The sequence below is a fragment of the Phallusia mammillata genome, chromosome 1, assembly GCF_965637545.1.
Source record: "Phallusia mammillata chromosome 1, kaPhaMamm4.hap1.1, whole genome shotgun sequence".
Taxonomy (NCBI): Eukaryota; Metazoa; Chordata; class Ascidiacea; order Phlebobranchia; family Ascidiidae; genus Phallusia; species Phallusia mammillata.
The window spans coordinates 21,591,808-21,608,172 of NC_137252.1; the positions used below are offsets into that span (position 1 = coordinate 21,591,808).

At 38.0% G+C, this 16,365-nt stretch overlaps 2 protein-coding genes across 2 annotated transcripts; both read right to left on the minus strand.

Moving 5' to 3' along the window:
• Positions 1-3,386: 3,386 nt before the first annotated feature.
• LOC145209307 (uncharacterized) lies at positions 3,387-5,910 on the minus strand. Its single transcript, XM_080079573.1, has 8 exons — positions 5,866-5,910; positions 5,346-5,432; positions 5,137-5,275; positions 4,652-4,806; positions 4,358-4,462; positions 4,059-4,278; positions 3,740-3,838; positions 3,387-3,502 (listed from the first exon to the last, which is right to left on the minus strand). Coding segments are annotated over exons 3-8 (624 nt in total). The 5' UTR covers positions 5,139-5,275; positions 5,346-5,432; positions 5,866-5,910; the 3' UTR covers positions 3,387-3,459.
• Positions 5,911-8,924: 3,014 nt separating this feature from the next.
• Positions 8,925-15,092, minus strand: LOC145204835 (galactokinase-like). The gene is made up of 8 exons (XM_080077433.1): positions 14,688-15,092; positions 14,240-14,429; positions 13,878-13,997; positions 13,516-13,654; positions 13,076-13,257; positions 9,848-9,998; positions 9,331-9,493; positions 8,925-9,241 (listed from the first exon to the last, which is right to left on the minus strand). The coding sequence occupies exons 1-8, from the start codon at positions 14,853-14,855 to the stop codon at positions 9,176-9,178; spliced, it is 1,179 nt and encodes a 392-aa protein (XP_079933559.1). The 5' UTR covers positions 14,856-15,092; the 3' UTR covers positions 8,925-9,175.
• Positions 15,093-16,365: the final 1,273 nt, after the last annotated feature.

Below are 16,365 nucleotides of genomic sequence, written 5' to 3' on the forward strand. Positions count from 1 at the left end.
GCAGATTTAAACACTAAATTCCCTGACATGTCAGGGAAAATCCTGACGTATGGCAACCCTAACATAGTTTTTAGGCATGGTATAAGATTTCTTGCCTCTGGTGGCGCCGAGCTGTTATGTTCGGGTGCCGGGAATATCGTCCTGGCATTGCTATTGACGCAACATTGACTTTGTGACGTCAAATCCGTTGTGGTGCAATTACCTAGTGTGAGACCAGACCGGGCCACAGATTGCGTGGTCTTTGTGCTGGCCACCTGAAAGTTATCATGTACTATGATAGGGTTGCCATACGTCAGGATTTTCCCTGACATGTCAGGGAATTTAGTGTTTAAATCTGCGTCAGGGAGAAATGTGAAAATGTGCTTAAACTTCATGAATTTAAGAAAATATACACAAACATTTGAAATTAATGTACCAACAGAGAAAATTTCTAGTAGTTAGCTACAACCGCGTCTATACCATGAAACGTAAAGAGGTGAACTGGCGACACGCAGTGTGTATGCGCGCGTAACAATACCTGTTACTAGTTGTCTTTTGTCTTGTCTGTAATGTCAGATTTGGATCATTGTTATGTAGAATTTTACATAACTAGCTAAAATCCTGCAATCAATTTACCTTTTTCTAAAAAACACATTCAGGCTTAAGGACCGCGAGCCCTCGAAATAACGGCAAAAGGGGCCGTTTAGAGAAAATAACGAAGAAGTTGAGAACCACCAAATTTTGTCAGGGATTGTGTATCATAAAATATGGCAACCCTAAACTATGATTCGAAAAGCACTACAGATCAGGGGTTCCCAAACTGCGGCTCCCGAGCCGCATGTAGCTCTTTGAGCCTTTGATTGCGACTCTTTAATGTTGCACATGCAATTTCCCCATTGCCAAGTTGTTTAAACCAGAGAGTCGAACCGCTTGTCATATGGGTTCAGGTTCGGTTCGGGTTCACTTGGTTTTGTTTTTAAGGGTTCGGGTTCAGGTCCGTTTTTTTTTTTTTTTCGGGTTCGGGTTTTGTTCCGGTTTGGGCAAATTATCCAGGCTGAACCGGTTTGCGGTTTTTAAACCGGTTCAAATCTTTATTCGTTTCAATTTAATTCTACCCATCATCTATCTGGCCTTATCAAACTCTATCAAACTCCAAAATAATTTTGCCTCTGCGCTGTTATTTTTGACACGCCCTTTATCTCCCGTATTCTTCAGTCCGCTGTTTTGAAAAAAAATTACAAAATATATAACAGACTGTATTTTTAATGGTTCGGTTCCGGTTTGGGTCCAACGCCAAACAAATAATGGAGTTCAACTCCGGTTCAGGTTTTTAGAAAATCGTAATTAGCGGTTCGGGTTTAAAGAAATTAACCGCTCAAACCGGTTCGCGGGTTCGGGTTCAGTTCCGGTTCGACTCCCTGGTTTAAACTGATTATAAAACAATGTATTCTATCACGTGTTAACAAAAGACTGACTGTTTGTAATAAGTTATTAATATTATTCCGAAAACGCAAAGAATATTATGAAACAGAAGCGTGCTAGCTTGTGCATTGTAGTCAAATTTCTTGTCAGATTGAGGCTATAAGTCAGGGCTGACATTAAAAGCTTTTTACATTTGCATTGCGCCTTATACCAGCATTCACAGCAAAGTTTTGCCAAATAGGTCGTTGAGAAATAATTGCAAAAAAAAGAAACATAACAGGAAAATATAACTTTTAAAACAGAATGTGAGGAGCAGTTTGCATTCATTGATAATGGAGGTAAACCTGTGTGTCTTATTTGTCCAGCTTCTCTCAACCATCACAAAACTAGTAACTTAAAGCGACATTACGAATCTAAACACAAAAACTTTCCCATCATATCAGCCTAATTTCAAACACCTTGCAGCCCACATGGAGACTTACAGTATCACTTCTTTGAGTGTGAATAAATTCGATTTTTTGTGTTGCGGCTCTTTTTAAACTACGTTTTGTGATATGCGGCTCGAGCATGATGCAGGTCTGGCCACCTCTGCTACAGATGACATCCCTTGTTAGTCTTCTACTTGTGTGAGAACGCCCATCCTTTGGCAGTCTTATACTTGTGTGAGAATGCTCAGCGGTTTGTGGCTAATTATACAGTTGCCAAACGAGCTATATGCACAATTTAAGACAGCAATGTCATGGCAGTATTCTTTGCTGCACTTAAGTTAAGTGGGCCAATGTTTTTGCTGTATTTCGTTTGACTGGCTACTTTCAGTGTTTCAATTTATGTATATTAGGCTACATATCTTTTAAAAGGAGGGTATGTTTATTAGAGTTCACTTTTCAGATACTTATTTCGAGTTTGGGTGCAGATTTCAAGCTTTAACATTTTTAATTTGTCTAAATCGCAATACATTTATCCTTTCACTTTGTCTCGTGACATGACACACTTACACTTCGTTTACTTGATTTATTGTAATGTGCGGTGATATACAACATAAGACTTTTCGGCATTTGTAGGGCGCTGTACTGGCGAGACGGATACTATTATTGCAAGGTTGGCACTGTACAGGGGTAAGGAGAAGTTCCTGGTGTTTGTTCGCTAGTGGGCGTTGCAGCATTTGCTGTGACTGAGTTCTGTGCTGTTGATTTGGCAGCGTATGTTGATGGCAAACTGTCGTTCGGTTGCGATATAGTGTTTATAGTTGGATAACTGTTGTTGGAGACTGTTGCTGTGTTTTCCAATGTGTTGCTGTCAAGTTTTGCACGAGGAATCATTTGCATACGTGGAAACGAACGTTCATCCAAACTTTCGCTGAAGTAATCAGTTCGCCCTCCTGACGTGGGTAAATGATGATGCTTGTAATTTTTTGGATAGTAATTGTTGTACTGTGATGCAGTGCGCTTGAGTTCTTTGTTTCTCGGATCGGTGTGATAGTACAGACTGGTGTTTCGCAGGAGCTTCGACTTTTCGGAGGAATGCCGTTTAAGCGGTTTACGGCCGGATTTGAGTCGTTTCGATTCAACCGTTTTCAGTGAGCGTAGCTTTTTGTCGCACCTTGTGCAGTGCGATGAACAATATACAAGACTAAAATCGCTGTGACAATGTGGCTCATCTTTGCTTAACGTTGTGAAACCATTTGACATGGGGTGAGCACCCAGCTTTATGTTTCGCCCGATAGGTCTGTTCCCCACAAGTTGGCATTCCGATTCATTACCAAACGAGGTTGTGGTAGCCGTGGATAGGCAAGCAGTGCTTCCGTATAAGTGGTGGTCGCAATGACCATTTATATTTGACATAGGAGACCTGAGTATCCGCCTCCTCTTGGGCTTTTTATGTTCGCAGCATGCACTTACCGCCCATAGGACCAACAATCCGATTAAAACGACACCTAAAGCAATGCACACATAGGTGACTGTCGCAGTTATAGGCGTCATCGCTGAAAACTGTTTTGGGTCTTTTAATCCATTCAGCATGAGGTTTTGGGCTGCGGTCCGTGTCTGAGAGGCTTCCATTCTAAACGCCGTCGAGTGGAATCGATTGATCAAGTTTTTCTTTCCTAAACAATGTGCACAAAAATTAAAACATTATCAATTAAAAACTAAACATGGACTTTAACTACTGCTGGATTGAAACTTTACACTCAGATACATTAGCGTCGTACACGATACGTGAAAGAGCAAGACAGAGGTATATTTTATTGGCATTGTTGATGCATATCGCGACAAAATGCTACAGACACTATAATCTTTCACAAGTTATGCATATTTGCTTTGTATACATGCAGTTTACTTGCCTTTCGTTGCACCAGATGTTTACCGAGAAAACAATCAGAATTCCACAACATGTGCCGGTAAATGCAATGATCGCCGACTGCCAAATGCTAAGCCTTGATCTGTAAATGTTCAGTTAATTTTATCGTAGCCCTTGACTATACAATTCTATGGACCTGGAAAGGAATTAACGATGTCGTGTTACAAATAGTATGTGGGTTACTTTTAAACTGTTTTCAATACGTCTGTGGGATTCCAAAAATCATTTTCAATGAAGTGGTATAAAATAAAATTTACCAAAAACAGCACAAAAATCAGTAAAATCTTTACAATGTAACTAACATTTTCTCTGATTCACTGATCTCCGGTGGGTTTTCGCTAGGTAGATTGGTCGCCTGTTTGCTTGCCGAAAATGGTTGATTCTCATCCGAATTATCAAAACCAGTTATTGTTTTTGGAATGCTGGTAGTCCGTGTTGCGTTTTGAATTGCAGTAAATTCCTGATGATTTAGTTTTTCATCAGGTTTAGTCCAGTGCCGCTGCTTCCCATCAAAACGCTTGACTTCAAATTTTGCAAGTTCAACTCATCAACAATGTTTCGATATGCATATACTTTGTCATAAACGACTGCACAACTGTACCTGTATTTTGAGTCTTCGCCGTCGATTGTACTGTTGCTGGTTTCGCCGTGAGGTACCTTGTTGTCAATGATGGATTGGACTGAATGAGTTCACTTTTTCGCGTGACTAAAACAAAGGATGGTTGTGTGGGGATTAACTACGTCACATCGAATTAATCCACAGCTAATCTCTCTTGCTGTCAACCGATACCTGTGGCTTCTTCAAACCGCTAACGATGCCAACAAGCAGTTAAACTGCCTGTCGACATATCTAGTCAAAATATGGAATAGCCTAATAACATACATGAAAACTTACTACGATAAGCCAATCGAAATCCGGCGTCTTCGCTGGTGCTGTCACTTCGAAATTGAACTTTTGCAAATCCTTTAAACTTCCAAATTGTATCACTATCTTGACAAATGCGGTATTTTGTCTTGTTTCTAGATAAGACAATCTCGATGTAATCAAACCTGTTTAATAAAAAGAAAAGTTTCTGTGGCCTTGAATTTGTTTGTCACGGTCAAAGCATGTTTGTCACGATCAAAGCAGGTGACAAACACAGCCTCCGTTTGACATAAACAGCTATTCCACAACTAAAGTTTGGATCGGTACATATTTTTTTACCCTAAAGTGAGTTGTTCAACAGTACCTTGGGCAAAATATTAAATCGAATAGTAACTAGCTTTAGGCGTAACAGGCTATTTTGTTAAACCTACTACTAATTTTGGTTGTTTACGCGTACTATTTGAAAATAATTTTAATTGTCATGTACATCAGCTTTAAACAAACTAAGCAATTACATGCAACTGTTAGATTCTTCGAGTTGTACGTCCACGAACGTCAGTTGAATCTCATCAGTAGAGTGCTGTGCCTTTATAATCCAACTGCAATGTAGGTTTGCCGGGTACCTCAACGGATAGTTTGGAGATTCAATGATGCCTTCGATACAAATAGGTCTTACATGAACTTGTGGACATTGTCAAAGCAGTAAACATTTACAGAAGCTTACCCCGCACGCGATCGTCTATTACTCCTCCGCACGAATTTGTACTTGAAACTGCTCTTGCCTTGGGATCACTGTTAAGTGCTGGTGGCCCTGTACAACAAGAAACTCGCTAATTGAAGCAGCCTCTCTGTGTTGTGTATAATTGCTAGTGACTGCTTGTTCAATGTTTGCCAGAGTCAAGAGGCTACAGTTCCGCTAAAGTTTAATCACTACTTGCAGATGTCGACCGGCTGGATCGTACCAATCAGCAATACATCACAGTCATATTTTGTGTTTATTACCTGCTATGCACATCGTGGCGAAAAAAAGCGATGCAAGCGTCAGCAGTGACAATACTTTCAATGTCAACATGTTTGTATGGTGCCTGCTGACTGCCTAGATTCTGTTTTGGAAAACCCATGCGTAACAGACCTTTTACTTTGTCACAGTATATTTTCAACTATAATTTGCTCTGGTGTTTTTTCAGGTAAACTTACTTTGGGTCATTGAATATGGAAGCGTCATAAGCAAAAGTAACACTTACCATTCAAGCATAGGTCACTCGACGGAATCTTGTGAATCTTGAGTGGTGCAATTCATCAGTAAGAGACTTTTAAAATAAGACTTAAATGAGCAGTATGCCACAGCTGGATAACAAAAGCAACAACAAGTTTTCCCCAACACCCTTGTGTACATTATTGTAAAAGGCTTACGGTAAATGTCAGGCGTTGAAGTATATGGAACACAAAAAGTAGGCGACTCGCATATTATCAAGCACATAAGTGGTAATTATACGCCTTCGCATCCGTCATGGAGCCTCGCCACTCGTGCGCGCAATTGTAGGGCAATTATAACGAGTCATTATTTTCGGCGTTAAAGCACCGGATTTAATAAAGCATCAAAACGATAAATTAGTGCGAATTTTTAGTATAATGTAGTTTTTCTGATGCGACGTAGCTGTAACTATAAGAAAAGGTGTGCGTGTAATATAACGCATAAACAAAAACAATTTGGGAGCCGACAGTAAAATTTGCCAACACAACACGCCTCGAATAATTTTTGTCACGAGTGTTGCATCGTGACAGATTTTGTGCTCAATAATACGTTTCACACAACTTGATGGTGTTGTAATTAACTTGATACACGTATTAAGATCTACGCCATTATTTTTATGCTACGCGTTTATTTTTTAGCAAAAAGTCACGTGACTCTCATATTGAGACTGGTCAACAGAAAACGGCAAATGTTACATTTGATTGCCAGTAATTGACAAATTGTGTACAAAATTTATAGTTTTTTGAAGTAATCAATTTCGCACACATATCTAAACCAGTGGTTCTTAACCGGGGTTCGATCGAACCCCAGGAGTTCGGCAACGCCAAATCAGGGGTTCGACGAAGGTCTTTTTGAAGTACAATACAAATACTTGTTTTTGTCAAACTTTAGTGTCTATAGTCGCTTAAAACGGCAATTTGTAGTTGCTCAATATCAAAACACTGGAAGGCTAAACTTAGGCAGGTTTTTTTTTAAACTGCTCTAACCAGTTTTTGTGGTACTAAAAAGAGTATTACTAGCCTAATAACAATATGTGTCAGACTTTTTGTACACCTATTGTGTGCCAACAATGCGAACAAAACAGGTACCACAAGCATCACAATATAGATGATGACATCATAGACGTAAGACTGATGTCCTCGCTGTGCAGCTCAATCTGTGCACCGAGCTAGAAATTAATTTGGGCTTTTTGGGCGCTATTAGATGGTTACATGATATAAACCAAGTATTTTAAAACAAAAATAAGCAGGTAAATGGCGGCCGTTGGTGAAATAAGAATCTGCGATGCGACCGTCCTAGCAAAATGATTGTGCACCCCTGCACTAAGGTTTTATTTTCTTTTTTGCACGTAAGAAAGAGCTTTGTTCGCGTTGTTCGTATAAGCAAAACAACAACGAAATTTTGTTGGCAGCAAAAACTTGTTACTTTATATTTTTCATGTTTGTGTACAGATGCTAAAAACACAATGCTTCATTTTGGTAAAAACTAAAAGTTGCTGGAATTAACGCAATCATGAAACAAATTGCTTGTATTAGGATGTCAGAATTTAACAAAATGACAAACAGTAACTGTTACCACTACGTTTGAACAAAAACTAATAATGACCTACAAAACAAAATGGGATAAAAACCTAGGATGTAACTTTGGGGTTCGACCAAAGGCTGAAGAATATCGCAGGGGTTCGGCCGTTGTAAAAAGGTTAAGAACCACTGATCTAAACAAAGATCCACCGGATGTAGGTCAACACAAAAATCCATAGCCTACCACAGGGGTCGGCAACCCCTGGCACGCGTGCTAAGGTTGGCACGCGAAGTTGTTTTTCATGGCACGCCAACCGATTTGCGTGCTTATATTGAAGTAACGGTTTAACCTGGTACACTGCCTGTTTGCAGTTTTTATCATGCCATTGTCTTAAAATTGGCCTTACACGCACAAAACACTCTGCTTTCTCTATTTATTGATACCTGCTAGCACGAACCACTATTATTTAGAAAAACGTTGGCACGCGGAGTCATTAACACATCGAAATAACAAGTAAATTGGCACGCGTCGCCTAAAAGGTTGCCGACCCCTGGCCTACCATATGGCCCTGGAATTTCCAAATCTGGTCCGTAAACCCTCAGCCAGAAACCTCCCGCAATTTATATTTCGTATTTACACGCCTTTGAAATAATGTTATAGTTGTACTAACTCATAAATAAACAATAAGATCTTGTTGTTGCGAAACGTTACAGGGGAGAGTTTTAACTGTGACGCAACGCAATTGCAGTGCCAGTAGGAAGTATCAAGTTGTTCCCAGACATTTAATGTTTGTGAGGGCAAGTGTGTCATGTTCGAAATGTAAACATCTTGGCTAGCCAAAACATAGGGATGATAATGTTAGTTGCAAGTAAAACGAAACTGCTCTGTATTTATTTATAGGCTGTATCAAGTCGTTCTCACTTGTTCGCATTTTATCAATAAATTATAAATTTACCAACACTAATGTTAGGTTTCGTTGGAATGTTCGTGGGTTTTTGACCTTAATGCACAGTTGATTTTCGATCATTTAAGGCAGTGGTTCTAGAACTTTTTTTGTTGCGACGCCCCTGGAAAAGTTTTCTGGACTTGCGATGAGGAAACTTATTATTTAAGTTGTGTTTATTGATACAACAACAAAAAGCCACGAAACGGAATTATTTTGCGACGCCTTTGGAAAATTGAAACGACGCACCAGGGCGTCGCGACGCACAGTTTGAGAACTATTGATTTAAGGTATTATTTCAAATTGCTGGATCTTAAAACGTAATTTTTCGTAAGTTTCATTAGTTTGATTCGAATGCTGCTCAAATTTCCGAATACTTGCTTCGCTTTATTCTAATTGCTTGCACCTAAAAAGTACGATTTAAAAAAATGATTTGTGAAATCGACCCCTTGTCTGTGTTACAGCCATTGTGATGAAATGTGCCAACCGAGTGGCGACGTGTTTCCTAAAAAATTATTTCATTTTTTATGCTCACTGTAGCCCTGCTTCAACGACACAGTTGATGTCAGCATTAAATACATCGATTACTATTTCGAATTGTTTATTGAGGTAAAGTCGCCTAGCACCGAATTTTGCAATCATACTGCGGCTAATTGAAGATAAAAGGCAATTGCACATAACATCATTAAAATAACGGCTTGAATATAGTAATTTTTAGTAAAAACGCTTTTGAAGGAAACACAATATGCTTAATATTTCGTTGCGTGGCCGTGTAATTATAAAAAAAATGTCGATTTAAATCTAATTGCAATGCGAACTTTTGCTCAAAATGGGATTACAACTCTCTGGCTCCATCTGATGGCGAGGCAACATAAAACGTTGCTTTTCCTTGGTACTTTGCCTAAACAAAAACGTGCGTTTAGCAAGTTTTGTTTTAATTCAAGAGTTGTATAACAAAGCAACAAAACATAAAACTTTTATTTTTCGCACCTGTATATGGGACACAACGTTTTGTATTTGGTCAGCTTGTAGCAATGTTACAGTGCAACCACCAAAACCCCCACCCGTCATTCTGCTTCCATACACACCATCGCACTGCAAAGCTAGTTCCACCAATTCATCCAGTTCTTTGCAGCTTACCTCATAGTCATCACTAAAACATAAGAGTAGGAAAAATCAAAATAACTTTTTTAAGACAAAGAAACCACTTAGGTCCTAACACACACTGTTTGTGTAAGATTGCTGACTGTTTGTGTAATTTTTTTTTTCAAACAATTGACTGAGCACCAAATGTTTAATAATTTGCTAATGGTTTATATAGTCTTTAATCCAAGCTGCAAGTTTTAATCTTATGCTACCACAAAACAAATTTTATTCTGCTTAGATTTTTTAAAGTTATTGACATAACCTTAAATTCAAATAAGAAAAATATTAATTTCCCTTATGGCTCAGAAAAAAAGTAATAAAGGAAGCAATTAAGGAAATATAATCTATAAAATTGAAATACCGAAGTGAATTGTGGCTTAAGACCATGAGCTTTCCAAATGTATTGTAATCTCCCATCTTCAATGCCTCAGCTCCTTTTGTTGTTCTGTCAATTTCAGATATGACATGCCTTGCCCGTTTATAAACTACTTGGTCCATCTGACTGGTAAGTCCTGTAAATACAACATCCTATGTAACTAGAGGGGTGGCTTAGCACATATTGCTCTTGTGTATACACTATAACTAGGGATGTTCAAAGTAGAATAACTGGTTATTCTAGAATAATGGTTTCAAATCTAGAATATTGAATCCAGTTCTTATATTATTTTTGACTGTGCAATCATTAATCTTGACAACAACGAAAGTAGACCAGTTTAATACATTATAAAACATATTTTTCATTTATAATGCAAAAAAGGAACCAACCAAAATAAAGAAAACCACTGGGATAAATTCTTGCACAACTGCATTGAAACTAAATGCCCCAAAATCCACTAAGACAGAAGAATTAGCATAACATTAAAAATTAACAGTAACAATTTTATTTAGTGATTTTTATTGCCTTCAGTAAGAGTAACTATGTTATAAGTATGCTGAGGTAATTTGATTTATCTGATGGTAGAGGACTGACAAAGACTCCCTAGTGTACAAATATATAATGTTTGTTAACTTAAAACTAGAAAGGTGGCTTTCTGATTACCAATTTACTATAGGCCTACACATAATTTGATCTACACATATGATTGTTTTTACAACAAAAACGAATGCGTGTTTGTGCATATTTGCGGTAAACAAATGTTGCAGTTATGGTTAGATTCCCGAGGATTTTTTTTGGAAAGCATTAAGCCAACTTTAAAAGTTTTTTCCGTATTCTTTTTGTATCATTATTGTCATATCATTAGAAAAAACAGCAATATAGAACGGGAAAAGTACTTTCTATTAATCTCTTTTTTTGAACTTAATATTTTCGGTCAGTTTTTTAACACAAATTTTCCTAGAAAGCCTTAACCACTGTATTACAGACACTATAAATTAACAAGCCATTTGCTACAAAGGTATACAAAACAACTGGTTTTTTAGACGCCGTTTTCAGTAGCACGCAGTCCGTAATGTTTAACAATACCGTATTGCTCAATTTATGCATGATTGACACGGTTACCGTGTACATTGGATTGTTGTTGTTGTTTACTCTTTCTTGACCAAACGCGTACAACAAACCAGCAGTAGACAGAAAAGAATATTTTGGGTTTAAGGGGTGAATCCGAAAAAAAGATACAAAATTCTTTAAAAAACCTTACATTGCACCAACCAACAAAGCATATAACTCCGAGATGCTGTACTTTAGTCAGTATAGCCATTTAAAAAAATACGTTTAGGGGGCCTGTGGGTGAACTGCTGGGTCATTCGGGGTCAAACTTCAGGAGGATCAAATTCGGGTTAATAACTAACATCTGTGCGAATTTCAATAAATTTAAAGCACTCTTTCTTAACCAAATTAACCAAACGCGTATCACAAACCAGCGTTAGACAAAAAAAATACGGACAAAAACGATATGTGTCCCCTTCATAGAAGGGAACCCATAACAACTGCAAAAACAGGCACCCTAGCAAACAAAGTTGGGACATTGGGTGATTAATTTTCAAATCCCAATTAAACTACCTTTTACAACACAAAACGTGAAATTTGCAGCGTTTACCCACTACATTTTTATGTTTATCTGAGGTCAAGAAATCAACAGGGCTTACGGTAAGAATTTGCACAATGTGCGCCAAAATGTGAAGGTCGAAATGTGCAGGTGCCAAAATGTGCAGGTCAAAATGACATAAGCGTAGTCACGTCATCAGATGCGCAAAAACAAGTGCGCCAATTGTTCAATATGCCTCAAATGCACCACCGTCGTTATAGCGTTGTAATAGTGCCTCGTGACCTGGAGTTGGGCGTTGTAATAGCGCTTACTGGTTTGGATCCGGGCGTCGACGTAAAAACGTAACGCATGTGTTTACATTTTTACCAACGGCGAGAGCACACTTTTATATCGATTCCAATTACCTGAACTAAACGGCAAAGATGGATTCGAATCCAAAGGATTCGATATTCCACTTTGAACATCCCTAACTATAACCTATATTAAAACATTAATATATTTCCTACACTTATTTTATCATCTACTGTCTTTTATAACCTTGGTTGTTTAAGCAAGCAGAAACGAATGGGACAACTATGAGAAAGTTCGATATTGCATTGTCAAACACAGTGATCGGTACTGGGTATAAATATGTATGATATATGGAGTACAAGCTGTTCAAATTCATTTCATTCATACATATTTCAAGGTTTTTCTATTTTATGTTCTATCTGAGAAAAATGGGTTAAATAGTGAGAAAATAGGCTAAGTTTGGTCAGTGTACTGAGCACAACTAACAACATAGTTCATTTGAAACAGTGAGAACATTGTCGAGATGCAATTGCTCTGATGTGTGAAGCAAAAATCTTACCAGTGAAGTATAAAGCTATCAACAAATACTTTCACTGGTCTTATACGATGGCAAGTCTTTGACGAAAAAAGTTAAGCAAACTCACACACATTTGCAGCAATTATATTCAAAAAATGAGCAACATAGCAAAAACTGTTCAGAATTTGGGTCTCTTGGATTATGTTCTTTAATAAGTATATATATATAGCCATTTTTATTTTTGTGTGTTTTAGGGACCTGTGGATGAACTGATGGGGTAAAACTTTGGTATCAAGTATGGATATCTAACTAACATGTGCATAAATTTAAAAAAAGTTTGGTTTCTGATCAAACACATGGGACAAAACAGTGTTAGACAGAAAATAATACGTACTAAATTACGAACAAAACGTAGTCTTGTTTTATACACAAATATTGCCTCTGATTTTTGTGCCCAGATTATTCAAAACTGTGAATATTGTACCTAAGTAGGTATCCAGTACAGCAAATATATTTGTGATTAATCAGAACTATATTTTTTTCATCTGTGCAGAATAAAACTATATTTACAAAAACAACATGGGTCCCCCAAGCTTAATAAATAAATTTTCCATCCTAACATAAAGTTTATGTAGATACATACCCCACAAAAATGGTTGACTTTCAAAAATTGTAAAGTTGAAATACATGCAAGTTTTGTGTACATTATATAGGTTTGTTAAGAACAACACAGCCATTGTGACAAGTACCAGTTTTACTAAAACGTCTCACAATAAGCACCATCAACAGCACTTACCTTCTAAACTTTTTAGGGTTGCTTCTCGTAACGTTTTAACACTTAAAATGGATGCAGCTTCAAAGCACTGTTTTCTGCGAGAGGGGTATTCTGTTCCAGTAAGTTCATGTCGAACATTGGAATTTGCAATCAGCACAGTAACATTAGGATCATTCACTGGAACAAGTGTAGACTCCATTGAACTGAATTTTAATCGAAAATATTTTTTGAAATAAACAATTTTTGTAAAGCAGGTTTGTGAAATACGAAAATATTTTACAAAGAGATTTAAAAAAGTGCCTCATGTCTTGTCTGAATTTGGCAAAAACAAGTGTTAAAGGCAAACTAGGAACATTAAAAATACTGTACATGTTTTTTTAGAATCTAAGACCATTCACTTTCAGAAAGCAAATTAATCAAGACAAGGAAGATGTTTTTAGAAACACAGTAGAATTTCTTACCGACAGTCAATTAAAAGAGCATAGCCTTTGTTTCCCATGACAGATATAAACTGATCCATAATTCCGCATGGCATGCCTGGAAACTTATGTTCTGCTTCTTGGCATGAAAGCGCCTTAACCTTTAGATCAATTGACTTTTCTGAAATAAAATATATATAAATACATACACAATACATGTAAAAGTGATCAGTATCACATTATGTCTAACCAGCAATTTTTTTGGCCAGATACAAAATTGGAAAAGTTGCTCATTTTCAAATCATTACATGAGAGTAGCAAACTAGTTACAACTTGGAGTTTTTATTGAAAATATTGAAGGCACACAAGCAACATCACTGAAGTTTCCAGCTGAATTAATGTACCGCCAGTAATTGACTCCAAAAATGTATGTAGTGCAACTTCTATTGAAGCTGAGCTGGAAAGACCACCACCAAGGGGAACACTGCTCACTATTACTGCCTTAAAACCTGGTATGGCTGCACCTGCAAAAACGTTTTTATATTTTACCAATTGATTCCACAGCATAAATTTCTGCTGAAAGCAACAATCTAAAATGGTATAACAAAGCTATGAGATAATGTCTGATTTTCAATGATTTAAAGGCTCAATTTTTAGTTCAGTGGATTGTGAATAATTTGACTACCAAGGTAAATTGAGTTGAGTTGGAGTTAGTTTTATAAATTGTGTCATTATTATGATTGCGATTTAATCTCTGTATACATGCCTTTAAAAGTTTGAACAACTCCTTTGGCATAATTAGCCCATGCTGGTTTTCCTGGAGTAAGAGGGTTGTTTTCAGTAGGGACAGGAAATTGCACTGTTTTAGGTTCATCAGCTGATTCCGCTGTGGTGACTATTTCAATAACCTGGGTATCTGTTCTGCATCCAACAACCACAGTCACAAGGGGGAGGGCCTAAAAAACTTCAATTTAGGACTTTAACATGTAGTAAATAGTTTACAAACATGGCTCCAATAGCTTTTTTGGAAATCCGTAACAGTAATTTAAATACACTACAAAATAAACTAACTCATAGTAAAAGATATAATGGTTCAACACATAGAATGTTAAGTTTGCGGACACAAACTGTTTTATGAAATATAATCATTAGGACCTAAACTTGGTACAAGCAGAACACAAACAGGTCTAAAACTATTTTTTTTACAATGTTACCATGGGTAATACATATCCACGATTGTAATCTGTGTGTTCCCCAATGAGATTGACCCGTCCAGGTGCACATGCTTTAGCAGTTGGCTGAAATCCTACAAAGTGTTTAGCAAAGATTTCTTCTGCCTGAATTGTCAGTTCAGATACACTAAAAACTTGTGCTACAGCCATATTAAGGTCAAGAGGCAATATAGTCTGTGGGCAAAATCAGTTCGAATTTAGACCATAGGTGCATTTCACTGGGTGTTGCCTGCAAACAGTGGTGGGATTCAGTCGGTTCGCACCAGTTCTATAGAACCGTCTCACGAAATTTTATGAGATCAGCCAATCGGTTAGTTAGCAATTAGCATGACAAAAATGTGAATCTCACCAATGGAAATTTGAATCCCACCACTGATTTCATGAGATCATCGAATCGGCTGACAAAAAATTTTAATCCCACCACTGCCCGCAAGCTGCAACCAGTGACTTCTCTTTGCTGCGTCCTTGCAAAAGCACAAGCGAAATATTTTTTATTGTGTTGTGTGTTTAGGCATATTATTTTATTATAACGCTTTTTATTTCATTTCGCTTGAGATGCAGCTCTTTGTTATGTGCAATTAGCTTGTAGTTGCACTGCAAAAACATAACATTTATTGACAATCTATGTATTGTTGAAGACAAAAATCGCGTCTGACAGAGGATTTTTCCAGGGGGGGTCAAATTATGACAAATACACAATTGCAGGGATATATCGTATCAGGCTACACAACAGCATGGAAACAAAGAAAATGTGACGACCTTTAAAAAACGTAAATGAGGCAAATATGCTTGAACCTCCGGGGCGACCTGAGTAGCTGCCAGTGGCGAATAATCCAAGTCAAGTGGGAGTCGAAGTCGAACAGCATCAATGGACCGCGGGAGAGCGCGTCGGCCACGTGGTTTTGTTTACCTTCGATGTGCCGCACATCCGTGGTAAACTCAGAAATGCGTTTAAATGACTTTGTTGGCGTGCTGACCACGGAGCGGACACTTTGTTAAAAGCAAAGGTCAGAGGCTTGATCGGTGTAGGCCAGTGGTTCTCAAACTGTGGTAGGCTACGCGTACCACTAGTGGTACGTCGGAACTTTTCAGGTGGTACGCTAGTTCTGCGATACCTAATTTAAGTCAAATCTAAAATTGCAACTCAACTGACCCAACTGATCAGCCCTGGTTTGGGCGAAAATCGTATTTTTGACATTTTTTAAATTACTAAATATGCTAGCGCAACCAGGTTGAGAAAATGGGTTTTATTTCTTGGTATACCCATTCAAACAGGATTTAGGACATTAGGTGGTACGCAGCGACACAAAAAATTGTCAGGTGGTACGCGACCTGGAAAAGATTGAGAACCACTGGTGTAGGCGGTAAACACGCGACCTTAAAAAAAATAGCGAAAATGACGAATGGCGAGATGCAAAGCGAGCAGTTCCCTATCAAACGCGCTGTATTTCAGCTCCGGTGGGCGCAGGCGTTTGCTATAGCCTAAATGCCAATGGGCGCCAGGTATTATTGATAAATTGCTGGAGAACAGCCCGGATGGAATGCTGTGATGCATCGCTAGTACCAGCAGTCGGTGCATCAGGCAAGGAATGGTGCAACAGCGTGGCGTTTAACCAGGGGCCAGCCAAATTACAGTGTTAGTAGTTCTACCCAGTTTTAA

Coding starts and splice junctions, on each gene's coding strand:
- LOC145209307 (XM_080079573.1), bottom strand. Junction 3,839..4,058: donor ATCAGTGAATCAGAGAAAAT/GTTAGTTACATT, acceptor GAACATTTACAG/ATCAAGGCTTAGCATTTGGC. Junction 3,503..3,739: donor AACATCTGGTGCAACGAAAG/GCAAGTAAACTG, acceptor CACATTGTTTAG/GAAAGAAAAACTTGATCAAT.
- LOC145204835 (XM_080077433.1), bottom strand. CDS start 14,855: ATGGCTGTAGCACAAGTTTTTAGTGTATCTGAACTGACAATTCAGGCA. Junction 14,430..14,687: donor GTGGATATGTATTACCCATG/GTAACATTGTAA, acceptor GAAGTTTTTTAG/GCCCTCCCCCTTGTGACTGT. Junction 9,999..13,075: donor AACCCTAAAAAGTTTAGAAG/GTAAGTGCTGTT, acceptor TTGTATTTACAG/GACTTACCAGTCAGATGGAC.